At 61.9% G+C, this 27,533-nt stretch overlaps 3 protein-coding genes across 11 annotated transcripts in view; 2 read left to right on the top strand and 1 right to left on the bottom strand.

The window, feature by feature from the left end:
- Nucleotides 1–2,471: 2,471 nt before the first annotated feature.
- KREMEN2 (kringle containing transmembrane protein 2) lies at nt 2,472–6,586 on the top strand. The gene is made up of 9 exons (XM_002755813.6): nt 2,472–2,840; nt 3,083–3,257; nt 4,370–4,461; nt 4,557–4,681; nt 4,847–5,000; nt 5,125–5,457; nt 5,535–5,660; nt 5,741–5,819; nt 6,004–6,586. The coding sequence occupies exons 1-9, from the start codon at nt 2,747–2,749 to the stop codon at nt 6,212–6,214; spliced, it is 1,389 nt and encodes a 462-aa protein (XP_002755859.3). The 5' UTR covers nt 2,472–2,746; the 3' UTR covers nt 6,215–6,586.
- A 988-nt stretch (nt 6,587–7,574) lies between these two features.
- On the top strand, nt 7,575–11,047 carry PAQR4 (progestin and adipoQ receptor family member 4). Its single transcript, XM_002755818.6, has 3 exons — nt 7,575–8,044; nt 9,385–9,606; nt 9,744–11,047. Exons 1-3 carry the CDS (start codon nt 7,879–7,881, stop codon nt 10,175–10,177), a joined length of 822 nt encoding a protein of 273 aa, XP_002755864.1. The 5' UTR covers nt 7,575–7,878; the 3' UTR covers nt 10,178–11,047.
- PKMYT1 (protein kinase, membrane associated tyrosine/threonine 1) overlaps nt 11,033–27,533 on the bottom strand; it is a 41,311-nt gene continuing 24,810 nt past the window's right edge. For 3 of the 9 annotated variants that reach the window (XM_054242509.2, XM_054242506.2, XM_054242505.2), the window contains 8 exons: nt 24,033–24,166; nt 14,888–15,255; nt 13,556–14,049; nt 12,792–12,898; nt 12,488–12,660; nt 12,249–12,406; nt 11,394–11,471; nt 11,033–11,306 (listed from right to left, as the gene is read on the bottom strand). In XM_054242509.2, the coding sequence (XP_054098484.1) occupies nt 11,195–11,306; nt 11,394–11,471; nt 12,249–12,406; nt 12,488–12,660; nt 12,792–12,898; nt 13,556–14,049; nt 14,888–15,255; nt 24,033–24,166 (1,624 nt within the window). In that variant the 3' untranslated portion in view covers nt 11,033–11,194. Of the gene's footprint in view, nt 11,307–11,393; nt 11,472–12,248; nt 12,407–12,487; nt 12,661–12,791; nt 12,899–13,555; nt 14,050–14,887; nt 15,256–15,437; nt 15,797–22,511; nt 22,758–24,032; nt 24,231–27,533 lie in introns of those variants that run through there. The other 6 variants (XM_078344389.1, XM_078344388.1, XM_017978658.4 and 3 more) reach the window with 5 other exon arrangements.

Genomic DNA, 27,533 nt, shown 5'->3' on the forward strand with positions numbered 1-27,533 from the left:
ATTGCTGTCAGAGGGGCAGGGCTGAGCCTGCTCCTCCCCTTCCTGGGTGGCTGACTGGGACAAAGTGGCCTGGTCCCTCCTCTTGTCCAGGTCCCCCAGCTTCTCACCTTCTTGCCACTTGGACAGAGCAAATGCCACGTCCCATGTTCCAAAGGAAAGGAAGGCGAGCCTGGCCCCTGCGTTGCTTCTGCACGTATCTCTTTGGCTTCTTTCTCTCTGCCGCCCCCATGTGGCCAATCTGCACCTGCGAACCTGCTTCCCTCAGAGGTGACAAACCCAGCCTGTCAGGCCCTAGGGACTCCGGTCTGGCCTCAGTCTCCCCGTCTGTGAAATGGGTTGCTGGAGATCCTGCTTCGGAGGTGTCAGCTGGCAACAAGGACGTGCAAAGGGTGAGGGGCCTCCCCAGGGCAGGCGAGAGGGTATCTCTGTGTACCCAGAGGTCCCAGAAGAATCAGAGATCCTGGATGCGCCCAGCACTTGGGTCAGGCCAACTTGAGTTTGAAGCCCAGTTCCAACAATACCTGGTGGATCTGCAGAATGAGGAGATGAGGATGTCTTCCCTCGCAGGGTGTCAGGAGGGCAGACATGTCGCTGGTTGCAGAGCACTGAGTGCCAATTGCTCCGGAAATGCGGTGGGGCGGAGGCTTCTTAGTTCTGGAAGGTTCCATGAGTGACCTGAGTGAGTATGCAGTGTGAATACTCCACCCCACTCCATCTCAGTGCCGCAGCCTGAGCACTGAGTACCCCCTCCTCTCGTCCACTGTGCCCTCTGCAGGAGACAGGCCTGGGAGGACCGATCCGGGTGTCACAGTGCCAAGGACAGAAGGAAGGCTCTTTCTGGCCTGGCTTCCTCCAGGGAAGGGGCCGATTTCTCCACTAGTGTGCCAATCCGGCCTCCTTTCTGCACATGGAGTCCTTAATTGTCCCTGTCCCCACCTCGCCCCATCCTCAGAGGACTGTGGCCGTGGGGGTGAAGCTTCCCATGCACCACCATCTCGCAGGCCTGCCCCTAGGTCATTCTCTGTGGGCTGGAGCCTGGGACGACTTCACTGTGCTCCACCAAGAAAGACAGGCTGGACAGGGGGCACACGCCTGTTCCCTCCTCAGGAAGCACAGTTGGGTTCCAGGGAGCCAGTGGATGCTGGAGACCCCAGCTCAGGGCTCAGTGGGCCAGCCTGGCCGCTGAGGGAGCTCCCGGAGAAGACCGGGACCCTGGTCTAGAGTCTCAGTGAGTCCATCTCCTTCAAATGCCCCCACCTCGACCCCACGCCCCACCTCCAGAACACTCGCGTGAGGCACTAGCTGGAAGATCCCCGCGGGTACCAGCACTGCAGTGGGCACCTGGGCCTGGCAGAACCCCCCGGGACCCCATCTTGCTTCTCCATCGGCCCCGGGGCAGAGAGGGTGTGGAGGCTGCAGGGTGAGGACTGCCTGGGCTCGACAGCTTGGCGAGGGCCTGGTGCCGGCTGGGCAGGCTGGACGCAGGGGCAAAGGGGTCTGGGTGGAGCGGGGCCGCTCTGGGCGCCTGGTCCCCACCAGCTCCTTCCCCTGGCCCCGCCTCCGCCCTCCCACGCACCTGCGCTGGCCTCCCCCCAAGCCCTGGGGGCAGCAGGCGGGTGGCGCTGGGAGATCAGAGGACTCGGAGGAGTTGGGCCCAGGGGGAGGGGGCGGGGAATTTCCCCCCACGCCTGCCTGGGCCTGCTCCCCTCCCCCTCCCCCGCCAGGTGGGGGGTACTGCTGGGGGAATTCCACCGCAGCGCGAAGGCTCGGGAGGGAGCCTTCTGAGCCAGGGGTCCCAGGGAGGGGAGGAGGAGGGACGGGGGGAGGGGGCAGACTGGGACCTGAGGCGCAGCTGCCTTTCTCCCCAGACACCAGCTGGCCCTGCCTGTCCCGGACTGAGCTTCCACGACTCCCGCTTGTCTCGTGGGCGTGGGGGCAGGGAATGGCGCTCCCTCCTTCAGGCGGGCGGCGTCTGGACCAGGGCGGGAGGGGCGTGTGGATCTGGATCCGGAGAAAGTGCGAGTGAGCGCCTGTCAATGAATGGGCGGCAGTGCGAGCGCGTGCGTGCACTGGAAGGAGGGCGCTTGTAACTCGGAGATTCAGGGTGTCCCGGGGCGCGTGCGGCCCCTACAGTATCTCCCACTTTAAGGGTCTTCCGTCCGCTTGCCCGGCCTGTCCCCCTCCACACCCTCTCGCTAGAACCGGCACCGACCTGAGGGGGAGAGGGCGGGGAGGCGCGGGACGCCTGGGGTCCGCGGGGCGGGCGTGGGAGGTGTCTGGACCTGCTGCCTCCGCTCCAGTCCTGGGCGGGGCTTCCCGGCCTCCCTTGGGGCAAGGGAGAGACCCGGGGGGGAGGGACCCACGGAGGATGCGAGGGGGGCAGGAACCAGCGCATTGGAGACCTGGGCGAGGGAGACGCCGAGAGCGAGGCGCAGTGGGAGGGGGCGGGTGTGGAGGCCGAGGCACCGCCCAGAGCTCGCAGAGACAGAAATTGAGAACGCCCCCGGCCAGATCCCCCCGCAGAGACCCGGGTAGGGACAGGGGCAGAGAGACACCTCCAGGGGCACAGGCCCTGGGAGGCAAAGACCTCCCTGAACCCACCCCAGACGGAGAGCGTGGCTCAGAGTCGGACGAGGGCAGAGGGTCAGAGGACAACGCCCCCCAAGTCGCCTGGGACACCCCGGAGCGACCCCGGGGGCAGCCCGGGCCGTGTCCGGGCCAGGGTGACCTATCTTGGTTGGGTGCGATGGGGACACAGGCCGCAAAGGGCTTCCTCCTTCTACTCTTCCTCCCACTGCTACAGCCGCGTGGGGCCTCGGCTGGGAGCCTGCACAGTCCAGGTACGTCGGGGCACGGTTGCCGAGCCTTGTTCACCACCCCCCTCGGCCTCGGTCCCCAGGGCCAGGCCCCCCAGGCTGGGGAGGAGGACAGAGCAGGTGGCTGGAGCAGCTGAGCAGCCGGAGGGCGCCAGCGGGAGCGGGTGTGAGGGGGTGCTGGCTGGGACCCAGGCGGAGGTGGCGCAAGGGCGCAAGGATGCCCAGCGTGGGTCCGGACCTTCCCAGGCCCCGCCTTTGCCATGCAGGCCTGTCGGAGTGCTTCCAGGTGAATGGGGCTGACTACCGCGGCCACCAGAACCGCACTGGCCCGCGTGGGGCGGGCCGCCCGTGCCTCTTCTGGGATCAGACGCAGCAGCACAGCTACAGCAGCGCCAGCGACCCCCAGGGCCGCTGGGGGCTGGGCGCACACAACTTCTGCCGGTGAGGGGCCGGGCCTGCGCTGGGGGCGAGGCTGGGCGCACCGTAGTGGGGACCGCCTGAGGCGGGGCCTCAGTGAGCGCGGGGTGGAGGTCGGCGGTGGACTGGCAGCCCGGCCGCTCAGAGAACCCGAGGGCGGAGCCAGAACGACGGGCGGAACGGGGCGGGACGCGCGGAATCCTGGTGCAAAAGGGGTCCTCCTCAGGTGCACAATTTCTGCAGAGCCTCGGTTCAGGGCCAGGAGAGAAACGGACCTGGGTACTCAAAGGACCCGTATGGGTGGGCCTGGTCAGAGGAGGGCCCTGGAGTGAGGGGACCAGCTCTTGTCACACAACTTATTTGAGGGGCGTTGGAGCATTGGGGATCAGAGCCACAGCTGCGGCCTGAGGCTGGACGGACCCAGCAGGAGGAGAGCCTCAAATCTGGGAAGCTCATCATGTCTGCTTTAAAGTGAGATTGGGGCCGGGCATGGTGGCTCACACCTGTAATCCCAGCACTTTGGGAGGCCGAGATGCGATGGGCGGATCATCTGAGGTCAGGAGTTCCAGGCCAGCCTGGCTACCATGGTGAAACCCCGTTTCTACTAAAAATACAAACATTAGCCGGCCATGGTGACAAGCTCCTGCAATCCCAGCTACTCGGGAGGCTGAGGCAGGAGAATCGCTTGACCCATGACAGTGGAGATTGGTGAGCCGAGATCATACCACTGCACTCCAGCTTGGGCAACAAGAGGGAAACTCTGTCAAAAAAAAAAAAAAAAAACCCACACACAAGTGGGGTTGCAGGGATGGAAGTGGCTGAGAGTCATGCCGGGTGGGGGTGAAGACTACAGATGGCCTGAAAGCTCAAAGTCCTCATGTATGGAGTCAAGTCTGGTAACAGCTGAAGCCTAAAAACAGCTCTCATGGCCCTCTTAGTGACTTCTCGCTGTCCACTCAGAAGTCCCCATCCAGTGCCTTCATCGGGCAGAGCTCTGTGGAGACAAAACTGGAATTTGTGGGTGGACGCGGGGAGCACACTGCTCACAGGCAGGGAGCCGTGACGGCCGCTTTGAGCAGACTGGGTTTGCTGTTCTTGGGGTGGCAGGACCCCGACCACCTCCCTCCCACCCCCAGTAACCCAGACGGCGATGTGCAGCCGTGGTGCTACGTTGCCGAGACAGAGGAGGGAATCTACTGGCGCTACTGCGACATCCCCACATGTCACAGTGAGTGGCACGGCTGCACAGAGGTGGGAACGCTGCCGTGTCTGGGAGGAGGGTCAATTTTGGAGGCACGGAAGTCTGACTCTCTGCCCCCTCAGTGCCTGGCTACCTGGGCTGCTTCATGGACTCCGGGGCGCCCCCAGCCCTCAGCGGCCCCAGCGGCACCTCCACGAAGCTCACGGTCCAGGTGTGCCTTCGCTTCTGCCGCATGAAGGGCTACCAGGTACTGCTCACGGGCCCAGACCAGTGACCCCTGACCTGGACCTAAGGATCCCACTCAACTCCCAGCACTCCATTGCCAAACCCAGACACCTATTTCTGAACCTCCAGTCCGATTCCCACCCCTACCCCAGCCCCTGCCCTGGGGTCACCCAGTCTGTGCTCCCAGCTGGCGGGCGTGGAGGCTGGTTACGCCTGCTTCTGTGGCTCTGAAAGCGACCTGGCCCGGGGACGCCTGGCCCCCGCCACCGACTGTGACCAGATCTGCTTCGGCCACCCCGGACAGCTGTGCGGCGGTGATGGGCGGCTGGGCGTCTATGAAGGTGAGGAGTGAGTGGGGACCAGGGACCCGGCCAAGCCCGGGGAGCCGCGGTGTCTCGTCGGGTCTGCGCGATGCAGGAAGCGCCCAGCGGGCCTCAGGGTCCTGACTGCCGGCCTCGCCCGCAGTGTCTGTGGGCTCCTGCCAGGGGAACTGGACGGCGCCTCAGGGCGTCATCTACTCCCCGGACTTCCCGGACGAGTACGGGCCGGACCGGAACTGCAGCTGGGCCCTGGGCCCGCCAGGCGCCGCGGTGGAACTCACCTTCCGTCTCTTCGAGCTGGCGGACTCGCGCGACCGGCTAGAGCTGCGCGACGCGGCTTCGGGCAGCCTGCTCCGCGCCTTCGACGGCGCCCGCCCGCCGCCGCCTGGACCACTTCGCCTGGGCCCCGCCGCCCTTCTGCTCACCTTCCGCAGCGATGCGCGCGGCCACGCGCAGGGCTTCGCCCTCACCTACCGCGGTGAGCCCCGGCCCGGCGCGCCCTGCCCGCTGTTCCCACCCCCATCTCCCTACCCGGCCTCACGCCCCTCTCCGCAGGGCTGCTGGACGCCGCCGAGGGCCCCGGGCCCCCCGAGGGCTCGGCCCAGACCCCCGCAGCGCCCCTCAACGGGGCCAACGTGAGCTGCAGCCCCAGGCCTGGGGCTTCGCAGGCCGCGATGGGGGGTGAGGCGGGCTCGCGGGACGGGAGGGAGTCAGGGAGCCGCCCCCTCGCGCCCATCCTCACCGCAGCTGTGTGCCCGCAGCCCGGGTCTTCTCGACGGTGACGGCTGTCTCGGTGTTGCTGCTGCTGCTCCTAGGGCTGCTGCGTCCGCTGCGCCGACGGTGCGAGGCGCTGGGGCAGGGCTTGAGGGTGGACGGGTGGTGGGGAGCTGGGGCGCCAGAGGGGAAAAGAGCCAGGAAGGAACTCCTGGGTTCTTAAGGGAGCGCACCTTTGGGTCCATACACAGAATAGCGCGCAGGATCGCAGGGATTGGACTGGCTCGGCTGACGTCTGCTCCCTCTCTAGGAGCTGTCTGCCGGCTCCAGGAAAAGGGCCCCCGGCGCTGGGGCCTTCCCGGGGCCCCAGAAGAAGCTGGGCCGTGTGGTACCGACGGCCCCGAGGGGTGGCCCTGCCCTGCCCCCCGGGGGACCCCCAGGCTGAGGGTCCTGCCGCAGGCTACCGGCCTCTGAGTGCCTCCAGCCAGAGCTCCCTGCGTTCCCTCATCTCTGCTCTCTGACTCCAGGCCCCCAGGGTCCGCTGGACCCGCCATCAGCGAGACAGACAACTGAGATGCTGTGCATGCCCTACCTCGGCCTTGTGACTGTTTAGGGGCAGTTCGACCTCTGGTTGCCTTGGGGAGACCAGAATTCGGACAGGAAACATCCTGCTATTATCCGGGACTTGGCCTGACCTTCCTCTTGCTCCAGGCCAAAGGGCAAGAGGAATCCAGCCCTTCTCCATGGACCTTTATGTGCGGGTGGTCTCTGGTTTTAGAGATATTTGAACCCCTCTTGGGGTGGTCCTGGACTGCCGTCCTTAGTGAGAGGTCACAGGTCAACAAAACGGTCAAAAAGACCCCCACAAACTTTGAATAAAGGGTCTATTTTGGTACGGATCTCCAAAGTTCTTCCGTGGTGGGAAGAGGAGCGTGTTAATGAGCGTACAGGCGCCGAGGATTGTCTGTGTCCATGCAAATGAAGGGCGTTGCACGCAGACTTCGGCGGAGCTGCCTGGAATGCAGAGAAGGACCCAGAACGCAGACATATGGGTGGGTGGGTGGGATCCTGTAGAAGGCAGGGATTGAAAGGGAGGAGGATAGTGGACAACATTATGGTGAAGAAGGGGTGCCTTTCCGGTACCTGCTCAAGGTGGGCGGGACAGAGGCCGACTTTGGTCCCCTGGCCGCCAACTTTCTATCTTCACTGTTTCCTGTCTGTCCTGGTCGGGACACCGCAAGAGTGCGCCTTTGTGGGTGATAACAGGGAGCAAGTTGTGCTGAGCCCACGCTCCAAGAAGCCTGGCGCGAAGGGCAGGGCCTCGCCCGGCGGCTGCCGGCTCGTGAGGCACAATTTCAGAGGTCTGGGCACCCCGGAGTGCCCAGCTGCACTCAGGAGGCGTCTAGCCGGCGGAAAGATCACTCTGGAGTGGGGGCTCACAGGATCTAGGGCGGACCGGTCCGGCAGCACCTTGGACAGAGCCCGGTCTGCAGGGTGGGGCTGGGTGGCGGGACCGTGCCCTCGGGGGGGGGGTGCCCAAAGGTGCGGAGACCTGGGAGTCACGAGGAAAGCCCAGGTGCACAGTGCTGAGGGACGCGAGGTGCCCGGGTCACTCTAGCGGAGTCCGCAGGACCCAGAAGGTCGGGTCGCAAGCCCCCAGCTACCCCATGCAAATAAGGCTGGGATCGCGCACACGGTGCTGGCAGGCGAGGCCTGGGCGGCCTCGGGGCGGAGCCTCCCCGCCGGCCGTGCCCATTGGCTCTCGCTGCGCCGACGTCAGGAGCCCAGCGCGCGAAACGCGGGCCAGCCGGCGGGGACTAGGAGCTGGGGCGGAGCCTGGCGTCCCCTCCCGTGTCCGGCCGCACCCGTCCTCCCGGCTGCGGAGAGACGACCGGCTGCCGCCGCCGTGAGCTGTCCCTACAGCGCGCTTGTCTTGGCGGAGCGGACCGCAGTGCGCCCAGTCGTCCGGCGCGTCCCCAGCCTCCGCCCCGGCGCGGGGGCGTTGAACTCGCGCGTGCGCAGCGCAGGAGGGGCGCGGGCTGGGACCCCCGAGCCAGCGCGTGCGCCAGTCGATCGCAGGGCGGCAAGTGGGCGCCGGGCCGTGATGGGTCTCCCCGTGCTGCGACCTCACTGAGGAGGAGGCTCGAGGACAAGAGGAGCGCGGGCCGCCTGCGCGGTGCGGACCATGGCATTCCTGGCTGGGCCGCGCCTGCTGGACTGGGCCAGCTCGCCGCCGCACCTGCAGTTCAATAAGTTCGTGCTGACCGGATACCGGCCCGCCAGCAGCGGCTCGGGCTGCCTGCGCAGCCTCTTCTACCTGCACAACGAACTGGGCAACATCTACACGCACGGTGAGCCCCGCCCGTAACGCACTTCCCACACCTCCGGCCGCCCTACGCGTGCTGGGCCGGGGGCTGAGGCCGAGGAGCGTCCCAGCGCCCAAGACCTGGGCTGGCACAGCCAGAAGCCTTGGTGACAAAGCTGCCATTGTCCCGGACGGCCCGCGCTGCCAGCTTCAGCTTTCCCGGCGGGTGGGGGGGCCGGGTCAGGAGAGGGAAGCAGAGTGGGGGTGCTGAGCCTGCTTAATCCCTCTGAGTCCCAGGGATAGGGAGCTTGGTGGCTTGGTGTTTGGCCTCTGTAATCCCAGCGCCCAGGGCAGCCTCTCCCGCCAGCACCCAGGCGGGAGATGGTGTTGACTGCCATTAGGAGGACCATGGAGGAGCCGCCGCGCCCCTCCCAACTCAGCCGTCCTGACGCCCCCGCCCCAGGCAGCTCAGTCTTGGGGCTCCACCTGGTGGCGGCTCCTTCCTCCCCCTACAGGCGCCCGGCCCCTCCTCTGCACCCCGCGGAGCTCTGCTGACACAGCCGTGCCCGTCCTTGAGCTGCCCCAGCTGGGCGAGGGGCCCTGAGCGGCCCGGCCCAGCCTCGGTGCCTTCTCCGAGTTTCTGCCAGGCCAGATCCCACGAGGGTGGGCAGTTTGCGGAGCTCAGTTTGGCCCTTGGGAGGCCAATGCTAGAGGCTGGTGGGAAGGGGTGGGGACTTCCCAGAAAGGCCTAGGCAGGGAGGAATGAAACTCCAGGGGAGGGGTCTGGGGAGATGACACAAGCCCCTCGGACTCCCCTTCCCTTCATTCTGGACTTGCCTTCCCCTGCCAGGCCTCACCCCTTTATGGAAGATAAAAAGGCCCAATGCCTCCATTTGCATGGACACTTACGGAGAGGGGAGGATTTGGGTTGGAAAAAGCAAGCCCAGTGGCCTATGGGCTGGCATCACTGCCCATGTGTCCTGTTCACAACTCAGCTTGAAGTCTCGCCACCTTAGGCTTCAGCTGACCTAGGCCAGGGGCCTGTGGCCTTGCTGGGGGAAAGCAATGTGAGAGTGGGATGGCCCAGGCCTGTCCTCTGCCACTGCTTACCCACTGGGCTCATTTGGGGCCGGTCATTCAGCCCCTCCAAGTCTGTTTCCTCACCTGCAAAGTGGAGATCATGGTCTCCACTTCCCAGACCATCCTGAGCCTAAGTAACCAGTGCCAAAAGCCTTTCGCCCAGGGCCTGCCTCTGGCCAAAGCCAGGCTGCCAGCTGGATGACACCATTACCTGGACCTGCCTTGCTCTGTCTTGTGGTGTCTAGATTGGGGTCCCCTTGAGGACGTGACTGAAGCTGTCTGGTAGATGACTGTCTCCCTCCCTAGGGCTGGCCCTGCTGGGTTTCCTGGTGCTGGTGCCGATGACTATGCCCTGGGGTCAGCTGGGCAAGGATGGCTGGCTAGGGGGCACACACTGCGTGGCCTGCCTGGCACCTCCTGCAGGCTCCGTGCTCTATCACCTCTTTATGTGCCATCAAGGGGGCAGCGCTGTGTATGCCCGGCTCCTCGCTCTGGACATGTGTGGGGTCTGCCTTGTCAACACACTTGGTGAGTCAGGGCCCCAAGGGATGGCATCTGGGGCCACTGGTGCGGGGAGGCATGGGACACTCATACAAGCCCTGGGTAGGGAAGGGCAGGTGGACCCTCAGACTGACGTGCCCTCTTCTGCTCTCTCCGCTGTGCAGGGGCCCTGCCCATCATCCACTGCACCCTGGCCTGCAGGCCCTGGCTGCGCCCAGCTGCCCTGGTGGGCTACACCTTGCTGTCAGGTGTGGCTGGCTGGCGTGCCCTCACTGCCCCCTCCACCAGTGCTCGGCTCCGGGCATTTGGGTGGCAGGCTGCGGCCCGGCTGTTGGTGTTTGGGGCCCGGGGAGTGGGGCTGGGCTCAGGGGCTCCAGGCTCCCTGCCCTGCTACCTACGCATGGACGCACTGGCGCTGCTTGGGGGGCTGGTGAACGTGGCCCGCCTGCCCGAGCGTTGGGGACCCGGCCGCTTTGACTACTGGGGCAACTCTCACCAGATCATGCACCTGCTGAGCGTGGGCTCCATCCTACAGCTGCACGCTGGTGTCGTGCCCGACCTGCTCTGGGCTGCCCACCACGCCTGTCCCCAGGACTGAGCTGCCAAGACAGCCTGCCCACAGCAGCCTCCCAGAGTTAGCAACACCAGGTGTTCCTCCCTCCTGGTCTGCAAGGGGCTGGCTCCCTGGATGCTTTCAGCTCAGGAGACATCTAGCCAGGAGCCCTGCTCACCCATTCTTCCCTGTGGACTGACCTCTTCCAGCCACGCCAGGGCGCTCCAACTTACCTCCCTGCCTTCTCCCTCCAAGCTCTTGTTCTACTGCATCAGCTGGAAGGAAACCTTTCCCCCTTGGGACCTGTTTGCCCTGTGACCTGTGGGTTTGGACCAGAGGGACTCTGGAGCCGTGTCTTACTCTGAGAGTTCAAGTTCTGCCAGCTTTCCAGGCTGCCAACCCAGAGCCCTCACCCCGTCTTGCTATTCCCACCAGGCCTCTGGCCAGGCCCTTGGGCCCAGGCTTTTTGACCTCCATCTTTCTGCCCTGCATACATGCTTTCCCAGCAGCCACGAGCTTGCCTGCCCTGGATTCCTCTGCTGAGACATGGTGGAAGGCATTCTGGGCAAAAGGACCAAGGCCAAGGGGACATGGACCCTTCTTATACCAGCTGGCCACAGGCACAAGGGCTGCCGCTGCTTCTTCCAGGCAACTGGCACATGGAATTCAGTGGCCTCGGATCCTGGGACCCCTGGGCCGTGCCTGCCCTCCACTTTGAGTACCATGCTCCAACAGCTCCAGCTGCCCACCGGGGATGCGCCTGCTCAGGAAAGCTCTTTGCCACAGAGCATGGGCTCCAGCTGCTAGCCCAAGGCCAGGAAAACTGGGCTCTGCAGCAGGGTTCAGCCTCAGGGGCCTAAGATGCTGGATGACATCAATAAAGGGACAAGAAGGGCCATGTTGCCACACGAGCGAGCTTGGATGCTCCCAAGGTTCAAGTACCTTTTATTAGACATGGCCAGGCAGAAAAGACCGTGGGAGTTCCCGAGGGGCCCCAGCTTTCAAAAGCGATGGGAGGGACACTGGGTAAAACATTACAAGTGCAGAGGCGGAGCCTGGGGCTCAGGTTGGGTCTAGGGTGTCCTCAAACAGGCTGAGGAGATTCCGAGGCTCAAAGGAGGGGAAGGACCCCCGAGGAGGCTCTGAGTCAATGTCACTTAGGTCCAGGGCATCCCTGGGAGGAGGGGAGAGGAGTGACACTCAGGATCCAGGTCCAAAAGCCAGCCCTGCCCTGCCCACCCCAACCCCTGGGCCTGCTTACCTGGGCATGCACCTGCTCCGGGGGGTGGAAGTGCTCCCCGAAGCCCGGGCCAGGACAGCCTCAGGGGAGAGTGAGGGCCTGCAGGAGGGCGGGTGAGACAAGCAAGGTGTCTGGGGCTGGGCCAGCTCTGTCCCTATGCAGGCTCTAGGCTCCCACTTGACCAACAGGCAGGGAGCCATGGTCAGATACAATAAAAACTTAGTGCACTCTGAAAGCAGCACTTGGAGAGCCTTCAAAGACCTTCCTCTGGCTGCACTCAAAGGCCCCTCTGTCCTTTTCAGAAGACACAGACTTGACAGAGGCGGATTTAGTAAACATTTAGTAAATGTAAGCCTTTCTGGAACTTGTCTACTATAAAGTGCCCCCAAGGGAGGAGGTGACGTTTTTATAAGGAAGGGCCTAACAGCAGAGTCCTCGAGAACTGTGTGCCCGGAGCATGTGCTTTTCCTTTGAGCATCTCCTAATTACAGCCTCGCAGGTGGCCAGCAGCCCCCAGGGACTGAGGACTTCCTCCCAGGGCAGGACTCTCCAGACTCCAGAGGCTTTTTCTTCCCAGAGAAGGGACAATTTCTTGTCCCTGGGCACTGGCAGTCTCCACTGGGGTCAGGGCTGTGCAGCTGGTCACTCCCTGGTGTGGAGGTGCCTTAAGTGTGAAGCCCTGCCCTGAGCAGCCAGTACACACCAAGCTGCATTCAGTCTGGCTGGGCAGTACCCTACCAGCCTTGGTTCTCTTCCCCACGGTATGATGGGGGCAAGGTTTGTGGGAATGGTCCCCATTCACCATGAATTTCCATGGAGCCCCAGTGATGTCCCCCCAGCTTCCCCCAGCGCCCCATACCCTGCACTCACACTCACCCTAGGCTGTCGTCGTCCCAGTTGCTGGAGAGGCTGCTGTCCAGGAGCAGGCTACAGGGTGGTGAGCCAGGTGGGGTGGCCGGCGGGCCCGGGGACTGCAGCCAGCTAGCAGGGTGAGCCAGCCCATGCCAGAGCCAACACAGCAGGGCAAGCAGGGCCTGTGGGGAAAGGAGCTCAGAATGTGGGCAGGCCCCAGGGCTGGGGAGCTAGGCAGGCAGCCACCACTGTCAGGAGCTTACCTGCCACAGGGCCCACCCTCGGCTCAGGGCCTCCGCTGTCATATACCACAGTGCACCCCAGGCCCTCTGCTGCCTCAACACAGGCAGCGCCAGCAGGGCCTCAGCTGTGGCCCGAAGCTTGGGGTCCGGCTCCAGCATCATGACAAGGACAGAACGCAGCTCAGAAGACAGACCTGCCCATGAAGAAGGGCCACATCAGGGGTCCTGGAACGGCAACTGCACCGAGCCCAGCAGTGTCTCCATGCCCAGCTGCTGTCTCCCCAGGAGCCCATGGCAGCACCCCCTCCCGCCCTCACCCACTCACCGGCAGTGAACTCGGGGGGCAGGTAGCCCTGGCGCAGCTGCTGCCAGCCCTCCCCACCATGAGGCAGCTCCATGTTGCATGCTACTTCCAAGATGGTGAGGCCCAGACTGGCAGGGACAGGATGGGGACAGAAGAGAGCAGGGTTGGCCTTGGAACACAAGACACAGTCCTGGGCTGCCTCTTGGAGGTGGGTGGGAGAGGGCTGCTGTCTTTCTTGATCAGTCAGGGAAGGGCAGAAGCAGAGGGAAGGGAGCCCCACCAGGGCTGATCATGAACCCCGGGCAGGATGGGGACATCATAAAATATAGGCCCCGTGCTCAGGGAGCCTACGTGCCAGTGGTGGGTCCTCCCAGTGCCCTGCTGGACAGGTGCCATGGTGACAGGTATTACTATCCTGATGATCAGGGCCGTGGTTACCAGTGTGAACCCTGGAACCCAGCACCTGGAGCCAGTTCCAGCTGTGCCACCTGCTAGCAATGGGCTCCGGCAGGCCCTTCACCTGGCTGTGAATGGAGTGACAATTGTTTCTCATGTGGAGCTGTGAGGAGGAGGCAGGTTACACAAAGTGGCTCTGGAGGGCTCGAGGATCACAGGCAGCCTAACCAGACAGAGCCTTTCCACAGGGTAGGGACGATGTCTCAGCTATAAGCTCTGAGGCTGGGTGTCCTGGACTAGGATGGAGCTTCCATCCTGGGAAATAAAGCTTCTGTCCCAGGAAGGGCTTCCCACAGCCTGCCAAACACCTGGCATCCTCTGGTCCTCACCTGAACACGTCCGCTGCTGTCCCATAGGAGCCCTGCAGCAGCTCGGGGGCCATGTAGCGGGGATCTCCCTCCTGAACCTCGCCAGCTCCTGCTGTACCCAGCTCCACTAGCAGTCCGAAGTCACCCAGCTTGCAGCGGCCCCGAGGCCCCAGGAAGATGTTGGCAGGCTTCACATCAAGGTGCACCAGGCCCTGGCCATGCAGGTGGGCCAGAGCAAGCAGCGTGTCCCGCAGGTAGCCCCAGACCTGGGCCTCGGGCAGGCTGGCGCCCCAGGCCTCACAGTGCTGCTGCAGGCTGGGCCCACACAGCTCCGTCTGCAGGTACAGGATGCCTCCCTCCTCCCAGGCCTGCTCCAGCCGCACGCAGCGTGGGTGCTGCCCCACCTTCTCATGGCCGCCCACCTCGGCCAGCTTGCGGGCCCGGTCCTTGGGACCCCGGAATGGTGACATGGAACGCTTTACTGCATAGAGCTGACCATCCTCCTTGGAGCGCACCTGGAAATGAGGTGGCACCCACAGGCAGGGTGGGGGAGAGCCACAAGTGGCGCAACCATGTTGGGGGACAACCTAGCAGACTTCATTAAGGGCTCACACACAGGACAGTGGTGTAGCTGCCAAGTCTCAGACCCCTGCCCAGGGCAACAGCAAAACTGGACAAACCTCCACCCCCGGGGCTGGGTCCATGGAGGCCCAGCGATGGAGGAGCCAGGCCGACCTGAGCCGGCGACGGGACCTCCGTGAGGTGGAAAAAGCAGCTGCAGAGCAACACAGGCAGCACAGGCTGTTGTATGAATAGTGGGTTCCCCTGTGAGAAAGCTGACCTGGGGGCAATGTTGTTTGTACTTTTTAACAAAATTGTCTTCACATAGAACTCATACAAGAGAAAAGTACTCTTTAAAAAAAATACATAAATGACTGGAAACTGTGTTTAAGAAAAACAAGGTGGCAGGCACAGGGTAGCTCGGAGCCTGCCAGCCTGGGGAGGGCAGGGTATGGGCTGCACTCAGGGTTGGCTCCAGGGACTGGGCAGACTCGCCAAGGACCTTGCACGGCTGGTGCCAGGGCCAGAGGAGATGGCACGGGGCTGCCAAAGGGTGTGCCAGACTCTGGACAAGGGGCCAGTGTGCACAGAGCAGCCCCTGGAGGGGCCTGCATTGCAGGTGATGGGAGCAGCCAAGTCAAATGTAGAGGGGGCCTGTAAGCACGGGGTGGGGGGGGAGGCTGTAGGGAACAGAAGGGGAACAGGCTGACCAGGACCCTGTCCCACCAGGGGAGTGGCAGGGACACAAAGGAGGTCACCGTAGATGGGCCTGGAAGCCGTCCCCTCGCTCACCTTGAAAACCTCTCCGTAGGAGCCATGGCCCAGGCGGCTGAGCCTCTGAAAGCTCTGCTGGAAGAAGGACTCTGGCCGGCTTGGGTCATACCCAGGGCTCTGCAGGGTCTCTGAGGCTTCGCCTCGGAATGACACCCGCCGGGGACGCAGCTGGTGCCAGCGTGGGGTCCGAGGAGGGAAGAGGCGGCTGATGGGGATGCTGCCCTTGGCAGGGGGTGGAGGTGGGAGGCTCCGGCTGAGCCCCCTGGGCCTCTTGCGGGAGAAGCCAGGTTCTGCGTGGCGGAAGTAAGCTGGGACTGGGACAGGAGTGCCACTCAGGGGCGGCGGGGTGCCCTCCGTGGGCACGGGCATGGCCAGCACAGGAGGCCCTACGGGCAGAGACAGAGACTGAGGACAGGGCAGTGTGTCAACTCCGACACCACATGACCCTGTGGCGCCAAAGAGGCCACAGAAGAGAGCCACATCTATACCACCCCTGTATTCTGCTTTAAACAGCCATGGGAGCAACAAGCACCTACCAGGAAAAGGCAGAGGACAGATTCATACTCACCTGCCCGCCAGGCTGTTATATTTTAGAGATGATAGAAACATAAGAAGAAACGCACGGGGCCCATGTTCTTGAGGGCCTTGCAGTCAGTAGAGGTTCTGCAGTCAGAGGCTCCGCCTGCCTCCCTGTCCTCATCACGGCCCGCCTGCCTGCCTCCCTGTCCTCATCACGGCCCGCCTGCCTGCCTCCCTGTCCTCATCACAGCCCGCCCGCCTGCCTCCCTGTCCTCATCACGGCCCGCCCGCCTGCCTCCCTGTCCTCATCACGGCCCGGCCGCCTGCCTCCCTGTCCTCATCACGGCCCGCCCGCCTGCCTCCCTGTCCTCATCACGGCCTGCCCGCCTGCCTCCCTGTCCTCATCACGGCCCGCTGACCCTAACCACACAGCCTCTTCCAAGACCACAGGGGCCCACCATCCCTTATCTCCAATTCCAAAGGAAAAAAACAAAACAGAATCCCTCAAGTTTCTTTCTTTTCATAGCACATTTAGTGGTGTCCAGTTCCAGAACGGCAGTGGGCAAAGCCCACGGACACCTCCCCCAGTTCCGGAACGGCAGTGGGCAAAGCCCACGGACACCTCCCCCAGTTCCGGAACGGCAGTGGGCAAAGCCCACGGACACCTCCCCCAGTTCCGGAACGGCAGTGGGCAAAGCCCACGGACACCTCCCCCAGTTCCTGAACGGCAGTGGGCAGAGCCCATGGACACCTCCCCCAGTTCTGGAACGGCAGTGGGCAAAGCCCACGGACACCTCCCCCAGTGAAACAGGCACAACTGGTGACAGTTATTTAAGCACAGGCACTGAAAGCCTCTGGGCCTGGTGCCCAGGGCACATGCAAACAAAGGTTTACACTAGAAAACCTGCCAAAGCTTCGGAATAACAGCAAGCCTGTTGGCACCTGAGCCATGACACTCCTGCCCTCCTACCCCCAGCACCCCACTCCCCTAGCCTAGCACTGGGGGCAGGTGTGGCCAACAAGGGCTCCCTCTCCCCCAGCTTCCAGTCAAGAGCCAAGAGAACCAGGTTCTCAGCACTTCTCAACCCTCCTAGCTCCACATGGCAGAAGCTAAATTCCAGCTGAGTGTGACAGACAGGCCAGGGCTCCCTTCTTCCACCTGCTCCCGTGCACAGAGAAGAGACTGTGCCTCAGGCCCCACAGGCTGGGAACAAGGAGCCCCGGCTCATTTGTAGGAAGGAAGTTCCACACTGGAAAAGGGAAACAGTGAAGCCAGAGGCTCCTTCTGGACCCAGCAACCTGCTCCTAAAGCAGCAGCAGCGGCACCCAGTGCACGGGCTATACCGCCCCCAGTTCTACAGAGGCGGCACCCGGTGCACTGCTATACCGCCCCCAGTTCTACAGAGGCGGCACCCGGTGCACTGCTATACCGCCCCCAGTTCTACAGCAGCGGCACCTGGTGCACGGGCTATACCGCCCCCAGTTCTACAGCAGCGGCACCCGGTGCACTGCTATACCGCCCCCAGTTCTACAGCAGCGGCACCTGGTGCACGGGCTATACCGCCCCCAGTTCTACAGCAGCGGCACCCGGTGCACTGCTATACCGCCCCCAGTTCTACAGCAGCGGCACCCGGTGCACGGGCTATACCGCCCCCAGTTCTACAGCAGCGGCACCCGGTGCACTGCTATACCGCCCCCAGTTCTACAGCAGCGGCACCCAGTGCACGGGCTATACCGCCCCCAGTTCTACAGCAGCGGCACCCAGTGCACGGGCTATACCGCCCCCAGTTCTACAGCAGCGGCACCCAGTGCACGGGCTATACCGCCCCCAGTTCTACAGCAGCGGCACCCAGTGCACGGGCTATACCGCCCCCAGTTCTACAGCAGCGGCACCCGGTGCACTGCTATACCGCCCCCAGTTCTACAGCAGCGGCACCCGGTGCACTGCTATACCGCCCCCAGTTCTACAGCAGCGGCACCCGGTGCACTGCTATACCGCCCCCAGTTCTACAGCAGCGGCACCCGGTGCACTGCTATACCGCCCCCAGTTCTACAGCAGCGGCACCCGGTGCACGGGCTATACCGCCCCCAGTTCTACAGCAGCGGCACCCGGTGCACTGCTATACCGCCCCCAGTTCTACAGAGGCGGCACCCGGTGCACTGCTATACCGCCCCCAGTTCTACAGAGGCGGCACCCGGTGCACTGCTATACCGCCCCCAGTTCTACAGCAGCGGCACCCGGTGCACGGGCTATACCGCCCCCAGTTCTACAGCAGCGGCACCCGGTGCACTGCTATACCGCCCCCAGTTCTACAGAGGCGGCACCCGGTGCACTGCTATACCGCCCCCAGTTCTACAGAGGCGGCACCCGGTGCACTGCTATACCGCCCCCAGTTCTACAGCAGCGGCACCTGGTGCACTGCTATACCGCCCCCAGTTCTACAGAGGCGGCACCCGGTGCACTGCTATACCGCCCCCAGTTCTACAGAGGCGGCACCCGGTGCACTGCTATACCGCCCCCAGTTCTACAGCAGCGGCACCTGGTGCACTGCTATACCGCCCCCAGTTCTACAGCAGCGGCACCCGGTGCACTGCTATACCGCCCCCAGTTCTACAGCAGCGGCACCCGGTGCACTGCTATACCGCCCCCAGTTCTACAGCAGCGGCACCCGGTGCACTGCTATACCGCCCCCAGTTCTACAGCAGCGGCACCTGGTGCACTGCTATACCGCCCCCAGTTCTACAGCAGCGGCACCTGGTGCACGGGCTATACCGCCCCCAGTTCTACAGCAGCGGCACCTGGTGCACGGGCTATACCGCCCCCAGTTCTACAGCAGCGGCACCCGGTGCACTGCTATACCGCCCCCAGTTCTACAGCAGCGGCACCCGGTGCACGGGCTATACCGCCCCCAGTTCTACAGGAGTGGCACCCGGTGCACTGCTATACTGCCCCCAGTTCTACAGCAGCGGCACCCGGTGCACTGCTATACCGCCCCCAGTTCTACAGCAGCGGCACCCGGTGCACTGCTATACCGCCCCCAGTTCTACAGCAGCGGCACCCGGTGCACGGGCTATACCGCCCCCAGTTCTACAGCAGCGGCACCCGGTGCACTGCTATACCGCCCCCAGTTCTACAGCAGCGGCACCCGGTGCACTGCTATACCGCCCCCAGTTCTACAGCAGCGGCACCTGGTGCACTGCTATACCGCCCCCAGTTCTACAGCAGCGGCACCTGGTGCACGGGCTATACCGCCCCCAGTTCTACAGCAGCGGCACCCGGTGCACTGCTATACTGCCCCCAGTTCTACAGCAGCGGCACCCGGTGCACGGGCTATACCGCCCCCAGTTCTACAGCAGCGGCACCCGGTGCACTGCTATACCGCCCCCAGTTCTACAGGAGTGGCACCCGGTGCACTGCTATACCGCCCCCAGTTCTACAGCAGCGGCACCCGGTGCACTGCTATACCGCCCCCAGTTCTACAGCAGCGGCACCCGGTGCACGGGCTATACCGCCCCCAGTTCTACAGCAGCGGCACCCGGTGCACGGGCTATACCGCCCCCAGTTCTACAGCAGCGGCACCCGGTGCACGGGCTATACCGCCCCCAGTTCTACAGCAGCGGCACCCGGTGCACTGCTATACCGCCCCCAGTTCTACAGCAGCGGCACCCGGTGCACTGCTATACCGCCCCCAGTTCTACAGAGGCGGCACCCGGTGCACTGCTATACCGCCCCCAGTTCTACAGCAGCGGCACCCGGTGCACGGGCTATACCGCCCCCAGTTCTACAGCAGCGGCACCCGGTGCACGGGCTATACCGCCCCCAGTTCTACAGCAGCGGCACCCGGTGCACTGCTATACCGCCCCCAGTTCTACAGCAGCGGCACCCGGTGCACGGGCTATACCGCCCCCAGTTCTACAGCAGCGGCACCCGGTGCACTGCTATACCGCCCCCAGTTCTACAGCAGCGGCACCTGGTGCACGGGCTATACCGCCCCCAGTTCTACAGCAGCGGCACCCGGTGCACTGCTATACCGCCCCCAGTTCTACAGCAGCGGCACCCGGTGCACTGCTATACCGCCCCCAGTTCTACAGCAGCGGCACCTGGTGCACTGCTATACCGCCCCCAGTTCTACAGCAGCGGCACCTGGTGCACGGGCTATACCGCCCCCAGTTCTACAGCAGCGGCACCCGGTGCACTGCTATACCGCCCCCAGTTCTACAGCAGCGGCACCTGGTGCACGGGCTATACCGCCCCCAGTTCTACAGCAGCGGCACCTGGTGCACGGGCTATACCGCCCCCAGTTCTACAGCAGCGGCACCCGGTGCACTGCTATACCGCCCCCAGTTCTACAGCAGCGGCACCCGGTGCACTGCTATACCGCCCCCAGTTCTACAGCAGCGGCACCTGGTGCACGGGCTATACCGCCCCCAGTTCTACAGCAGTGGCACCCGGTGCACTGCTATACCGCCCCCAGTTCTACAGCAGCGGCACCCGGTGCACTGCTATACCGCCCCCAGTTCTACAGCAGCGGCACCCGGTGCACTGCTATACCGCCCCCAGTTCTACAGCAGCGGCACCCGGTGCACTGCTATACCGCCCCCAGTTCTACAGCAGCGGCACCTGGTGCACGGGCTATACCGCCCCCAGTTCTACAGCAGTGGCACCCGGTGCACTGCTATACTGCCCCCAGTTCTACAGCAGGACTCAGAGATTCAGCCTGGGGTAGACACAAGTCATAAACAGAGCTCTCCCACCCACCATCTCCCTGAAAATTGGCTTGATTTGAAACAGTGTTCGGGAGTTCCGGTTTAAAGGGGCTGTCAAAATCAGTGGAGGTTTTGGTGATGAGCCGTTAAGAGACTGGTACCTGCATTAGGGCAACCAGCTAAACCACAGGTCAGCGACATGCCCAAGACTGCACCCTCAGGGGACTGACATGAGAGGCTTCATGTGCTAGACCACTACAGAAGTGGGGAAAGAGCTAGCCAGGGAGAGCCTGCCTGCAGTCAGAGCAAACCTCAAACTGACCTCAAAAGCTACTCTGTTAAAGGAGCTCAGAACTAATTGGATTTGGCCTGGCACAGTGGCTAATGCCTGCAACCCCATACTTTGGGAGGCTGAGGTGAGTGTTTCACCTGAGGTCAGGAGTTCAAGACCAGCCTGGCCAACACGGTGAAATCCCACCTCTGCTAAAAATACAAAAATAAGCCAGGCATGGTGGTGCATGCCTGTAATCCCAGCTACTCAGGAGGCTGAGGCAGGAGAATTGCTCCAACCTCGGAGGCAGAGGTTGCAGTGAACTGAGATTGGGCCACTACACTCCAGCCTGGGCAACAGAGTGAGACTCTGTCTCAAAAAAAAAAAAAAAAAAAATTAATTGGATCAACCTATGGAACAATTTATGGCCCAAGGCATTGTTTGTTTTTGAGGCAAGGTCTCACTCTGTCTCCCAGGCTGGAGTGCATTGGTATGATCTCAGTTCACTGCGGCCTCTGCCTCCTAGGTTCAAGCAATTCTCTTTCCTCAGCCTCCCAAGTAGTTCGGATTACAAGCGTGTGACAACACACCTGGCTAATGTTTATATTTTTAGTAGAAATGGGGTTTCACCATGTAGGTAAGGCTCATGCCCCAACCTATTATAAAAAACAATAGAGCAATAAACTGGTCACTGGTGCAGCCTAATAGCTGGGTGTGATTGGGGGCAAAACTAGAGTGAGCCCTCCTAAAATCACACTTGCCCCAGGGTGGCTATGCACATGCCCAAGGTTGCACCCTCAGGGGAGTGACATGAGAGGTTTCATGTGCAGGGGCAAAGGACTGCAATACAGTAGTCCAGCCAGCCACCAACAAATAAACAGCAATCATAGGCCCTGGAGGAAGGTGCGGAACCAGCATGCAGTTCATGCCAAAAATGTCCAGTTTTCACCAAAAAACTACAAGATACACAAAGACACAAGAAAGTATGACCCGTACACATGAAGAAACAAAACAGGCAACAAAAACTGCTCAAATGTCAGATTTTTTTCTTGAGACAAGGTCACACTGTATTACTGAGACTGCAGTGCAGTGGCACGACCTCAGCTCACTGCAACCTCTGCCTCCCAAGCTCAAGGGATCCTCCGACTTTTGCCTCCTGAGTAGCCGGGACTACAGGCTTGCACCATCATACCTAATATAGAGACACAGGTTCAACATGTTGCCCAGGCTGGTCTCAAACTCCTGGGCTTGAGTAATCTGCCCACCCCAGCCTCCCAAAATGCTGGGATTACAGGTGTGAGCCACCACATCCAGCCTCCAAATGTCAGATTTAACAAAGACTCGAAAGCAGGCCAGGCTCAGTGGCTCACACCTGTAATCCTAGCACTTTGGGAGGCCAAGGCAGGTGGATCACAGGTCAGGAGTTTGAGACCAGCCTGGCCAACAAGGTGAAACCCCGTCTTTACTAAAAATACAAAAATTAGCCAGGCGTGGTGGTGGGCGTCTGTAATCCCAAGTACTTGGCAGGCTGAGGCATGAGAATCACTTGAACCCGGGAGGTGGAAGTTGTAGTGAACTGAGACGGCACCATTGCACTCCAGCCTGGACAACAGAGCAAGACTCTGTCTCAAAAAAAAAAAAAGTTTGAGACCAGGATGGCCACCATGGTGAAACCCCATCTCTACTAAAAATACAAAACTTAGCCAGGTGTGGTGGTATGCGCCTGTAATCCCAGCTACTCGGGAGGCTGAGGCAGGAGAATGGCTTGAACCTGGGAGGTAGAGGTTTCAGTGAGCCAAGATGGCGCCACTCCACTCCAGCCTGGGGGACAGAGCGAGACTTTGTCACAAAATAATATATAATGAATAAGTAAAAATCTAAAAGGAGCAGCCTCCTGTCCCTGAAGGAGTGGAGTGGTAAGGGGAGCGAGGCTACCTGGGCCTGGCTGGGAGGCTGCCCTCCATCTGTGGACTCTTCCTCAGACTCTAATTACCTCAGAGACCCATCCCAGGGTTTCTCAAAGTGAGGAGCCAGTGTTGAAATCTTCGAGGTCACGGGTCACAGGCACAGCCTCCAGGCCCAACCCTGGCACATTCAGGGACTGGAGCCTCTTAACCCAATTCTCCCATGGGCCCCACAACTTACGTTCTAGCATGACTGGCCCGGCCCAAGAGCCTCAGTGGTGGGATGGGGGAAGTAGGAGCAGGGGCTCCCACGTGAGTCCAGGGTGTCCCTGCCCTAAGGCCAGGCGGGGGTGACCTCCACAGCTTCCAGAGACCTGGGCGATTGGACCCTCTCACTGGGCCTGAAACATCTGCTGGCCACCTCTCCAATAGACTGTGAGTTCCTCCCAGGCAGGGCTGAGTTCACCTATGTGGGTGGAGGGAAACCCTGGCGAACAGAGCACGGAAGAGGGGCTGTCACCAGGGAAGAGGCGCTGTCACAGGGGCAGGGGCTATCACAGGAAAACAGGCTGTGGCAGGGGAAGAGGAGCTGTCCTAGGGGAAGAGGGGGTGTCACAGGGGAAGAAGGGCTGTCCTAGGGGAAGAGGGGCTGTCACAGGGGGGAAGAGGGGCTGTCTTAGGGGAAGAGGGGCCGTCCTAGGGGAAGAGGGGCCGTCCCAGGGGAAGGGGAACTGTCCTAGGGGAAGAGGGGCTGTCCTAGGGTAAGAGGGGGTGTCCTAGGGGAAGAGGGGCTGTCACAGGGGAAGAGGGGCTGTCACAGAGGAAGAGGGGCTGTCACAGAGGAAGAGGGGCTGTCCTAGGGGAAGAGGGGCTGTCCTAGGGGAAGAGGGGCTGTCCTAGGGGAAGAGGGGCTGTCCTAGGGGAAGAGGGGCTGTCACAGGGGAAGAGGGGCTGTCCTAGGGGAAGAGGGGCTGTCCTAGGGGAAGAGGAGCTGTCCTAGGGGAAGAGGGGGTGTCCTAGGGGAAGAGGGGCTGTCCTAGGGGAAGAGGGGCTGTCACAGGGGAAGAGGGGCTGTCACAGGGGAAGAGGGGCTGTCACAGAGGAAGAGGGGCTGTCCTAGGGGAAGAGGGGCTGTCACAGGGGAAGAGGGGGTGTCCTAGGGGAAGAGGGGCTGTCCTAGGGGAAGAGGGGCTGTCCTAGGGGAAGAGGGGCTGTCCTAGGGGAAGAGGGGGTGTCCTAGGGGAAGAGGGGCTGTCACAGGGGAAGAGGGGCTGTCACAGAGGAAGAGGGGCTGTCCTAGGGGAAGAGGGGCTGTCACAGGGGAAGAGGGGCTGTCCTAGGGGAAGAGGGGCTGTCCTAGGGGAAGAGGGGGTGTCCTAGGGGAAGAGGGGGTGTCCTAGGGGAAGAGGGGCTGTCACAGGGGAAGAGGGGCTGTCACAGAGGAAGAGGGGCTGTCCTAGGGGAAGAGGGGGTGTCACGGAGGGGAGGGGCTGTCATGGAGGGGAGGGGCTGTCACGGGAGGGCGGTTGCGCGGGGTTGATGGACAGCAGGCGGGGTCTCCGGGAGGGACGCGTAGAGCGGGGCCGCCACTGGGCAGGGTTTAGGGGCAAGGGGCCAGGAGTCGGGGAGAACCGGAGGCAGGGGTCCGTGGGGACGGGACGCCGGGGAGGCCTGAAGGGCAGGGGTGAAGCCGACTGGACGAGGCCGACCGGAGAGGGAGGGGAGCGGCGCCGAGATCCCTCAGGGCGGGCTCTGGGCTCACCTGGGGCGGCTGGGCGGGGCGCGGGTCCGCGAGAGCCCAGATTCCGGGTCGGCGGAGGCCGCGGGAATTCTCGGGTGGCCCAGCGGGCCGGGGTTTGCCGTCGACAGTTCCGGACGCCCGGGCGGAGGACTCCCCTGAGGGGGAACGGCCCGTGAACGCGCGCGGAACTGCTCGCGCCAAAAATTCCAAACCGGACTCGAGGCCCCGCCCAGGAACGCCTCGTCTCCGCCCCTTCCCCAGCGCAGCCCGTCACGGGCGTCCAGGCTCCGGGGCTCCGCCCCTCGTGGTGCGTGCGCGCCGCCGAGTCGTCCCCTCCGGCCGCTCACTGCGCAGGTGCGAAGGGTCCTCTGCGCCTGTCCGGGGAGTGGGCGGCGGCCCGGAAGTGAGGGGCTGCGCCGGGCCTCACCCGCCCTGGAGTGCCTCCCGCCGAGTCCCGGGGACGCCCACTGCCCTCCGGGCCCCACCGCGGACACGCAGCACCCACGCTGGGCTGGCGTAGTGTTTGCGTACATAAAAGGGACGGCGATCCCTGTGCTCGTAGCAGGCGTAGCCCCAGAGGGCGGCCACTCTGGGCAGAACCAGGAAGTCCCTGAGGCCGCCTGGGTCCCGGCGGGGTCGAGTGTCCTGGCCTCGCTGGTCCTCTCCTGACGCCGGCCGTGTGCTGAACCAGGGTCTCGTGGGAGGCTAGACGCACGCCCCCCTCCCCCAGCCCCTAGCGCGCGGCTTCGGGAGCCAGAAAAAGCCTCCTCTTCCAGGAAGCATTCCAGATAGGCAGGACTCTACTTGGCCTAACCTCGCCTGTCTGCGGCTTCCCTGCCAACAACTCTCAGCCGCTTTTTTTTTTTTTTTTTTGAGACAGGGTCTCACAGTCACCAAGGCTGGAATGCAGTGGTGCAGCCGCAGGCTCTAGCGGTCCTCCCACCCCAGCCTGCCAAGTGTGTGGGATTGCAGGCGCGAACCGCCGCTCGGCCCATGCGTTTTACTTATTTTGAGACAGGGTCTCATTCTGTCGTCCAGGCTGGAGTGCAGTGGCGCGATCTCGGCTCACTGTAGCCTCCGCCTCCTAGGCTCAAGCGATCCTCCCACCTCAGTTTCCTGAGTAGCTGCGACCTCAGGACCTCAGGCGCGCGCCACCACTCCCGACTAATTATTGTATTTTTCCGTAGAGACAGTTTCACCATGTTGGCCAGGCTAGTCTCGAACTTCTGACCTCAAGCGATCTGTAGGGCTGAGGGTCCCACAGGGTCCTGGGGTGTGCCTTATGCTGTGCTGAGGCGCAGAATCGAGAAATAAAAAGACAGGAAATCGGAGAAATAAAAAGACAGGACACAGAAGTACAAGGAAAACGCAGCTGGGCTCGGGGGGCCACGCCACCTATGAGCGGAGTCAGGCGAGGCCTCGAATGTCCAGAAGCATGAGTATTTATTGTGTATAGGTTAGGGGGCAGGGCAGTGAGTGAAGTCATCTTTAAGGACAGTGATAGGGTCGTGAGCAAGAAAGCATGGGGTCCACCCCATTAGGTCACCTAGGCCAGGAGGTGGACAGTGCGCAGCAAGGGGCCCGTTCCCATGAAGGCAAGGGCCGTGCGCAGTAAGGGGTCCACCCCCATTAGGTCACCGAGGCTTGAAGGTGGGCCATGCTCAGTGAAGAAGTTGCAGTGTGCAATATTTCTATCTATGGGCAAACTACTTCTAAGAAGATTTATAGGAGGATGCTTTAGGTCACACAGCAGTGACAGAGCTGTCAGGGTTACCGCCACCTGCTGGCAGCTTCCAGTGGGTTCTGTGGGAAGATGCTTTTCTAGCAGCACAGCAGCAAGAGCTGATAAAGTTCACAGTCACTAAGGTGGATTGCCGGTCTGAGGGCGGCCTTCACCAAGAACTGGAGCAAGGTCCTACAACTCCTTTGTCAGGAGGAGTGGCTCTCGCCCAGGCCTGCCATACAGCGGGTATCTTTACAATACTGAATGCTGCTGCCTGGGCCATGGGTTCTTCTCCTGGTATAACTGTTTTCCCTTAAATCATGCTCTGCACTGTGTCCACTCTAGGCATTCCTCCGATTATAAGCTAATATATAATGATAGGTATATATGTAGGGAAATATTCTTTAGGCACTCATACTATCAACTATTATATGATTATATAGAGAGGCTTATATAAAGGGATTCTTCAAGCCCTAATTCTATAAACTAATATATGATTGTATAAAGGATTATATAAAAGGAAATAGCTGAGTAGTAACGATATAAAGTGAGATATTCCTCCTCGAGCCCTAACTGTGCCAGAGTTCTGCTTAGCTCTCATACCTGGGTGCCTATATGGGGGTTTACCCACACGATCCCACCGCCTCGGCCTCCCGGACGACTGGGATTACAGGCGTGAGCCACCTCGACTGGCCGAGGGATCATAGCTCTCTGCAGCCTCGACCTTCGAGCCCCAGCCACTTCCCAGGTAGCCCTTCCCTTCTCTGAGTTTGAGACTTGGCTCTCAGCTTAAATCCCTTTAGCTCCCACCTGGCTGAACGACCTTGGGAATGCAGTAAGCCTTTAAAAAACGGAGCTGAGGACGCTAGGATGATCCCCTAAAGTCATTAGCAGGGGGCCCTCTTGGGGCACGCCTGGCTAGGGGATTGTTCCTCCCCTCACTTAAGGACTCTTTATCCCTTTAACAGGGTGGGAGGAGTCACACTTCTGGGCAACCCTCTCCCAGAGGCCGGCCATCTCACCCACACCTCTCCTCCTGCCTTATTTTTGCTATTGCACTGATCTCTTGTCTGATATTTTAGCTTATATTTGTGAGTTTACTTGTTGACTTCCAGCTTCTCCTAGCCCTGATCTTCAGAACCAGTCCCTCCGTGCACCCCACAAGTCTGAAAGGTCATGGACTGCAAAGCTCCCCACGCATTCAGTGCCTGCACCCTCTGCAATGTTCCGTGCATACAGCAGCAGTGTGGGGGCGGGGAGGCTGGGATCCCACATAGGGGCCGCGGCCCACCAGGCTGCACCCTGCCTTGGCATTCGCATCTCTGGCAGCCGTGCCCCAGTGACTCAGGATCCTTGTTGATGACTCCAGAGTGGCCGCCAGGAGGCCTGGGGCACACACTGGCCCCTCCCCAGCTGCCTAGGGCTACCTCTGCCAGCCCCATCCCCAGGACAGGTCCCCATCTAGGCACCCATTTTTGAAAGTCTGATTCACAATGATAATTTTTTAAAAAGCATAGAAACACATGCTTCAGATGTATATTTCACTGTGTGTGAGGAAGGGCTGGAATATAAATATATGTAAATGGAAGTAAGTACAGGAAGCAGCTAAGGCGTGGGCTGTGGTGTGAGGGAAACTAGGGCTTCGATCCTGGGCCCCAGTTTCTGCATGTGTAAAATGGAGAAAAAAATAATAGTTATCGACCGGGCGCAGTGGCTCATGCCTGTAATCCCAGAACTTTGGGAGGCTAAGGTGGGCGGATCACAAGGTCAAGAGTGCCCAACATGGTGAAACCCCATCT

The sequence above is a fragment of the Callithrix jacchus genome, chromosome 12 (genome assembly GCF_049354715.1).
Source record: "Callithrix jacchus isolate 240 chromosome 12, calJac240_pri, whole genome shotgun sequence".
NCBI classification, from domain to species: Eukaryota; Metazoa; Chordata; class Mammalia; order Primates; family Cebidae; genus Callithrix; species Callithrix jacchus.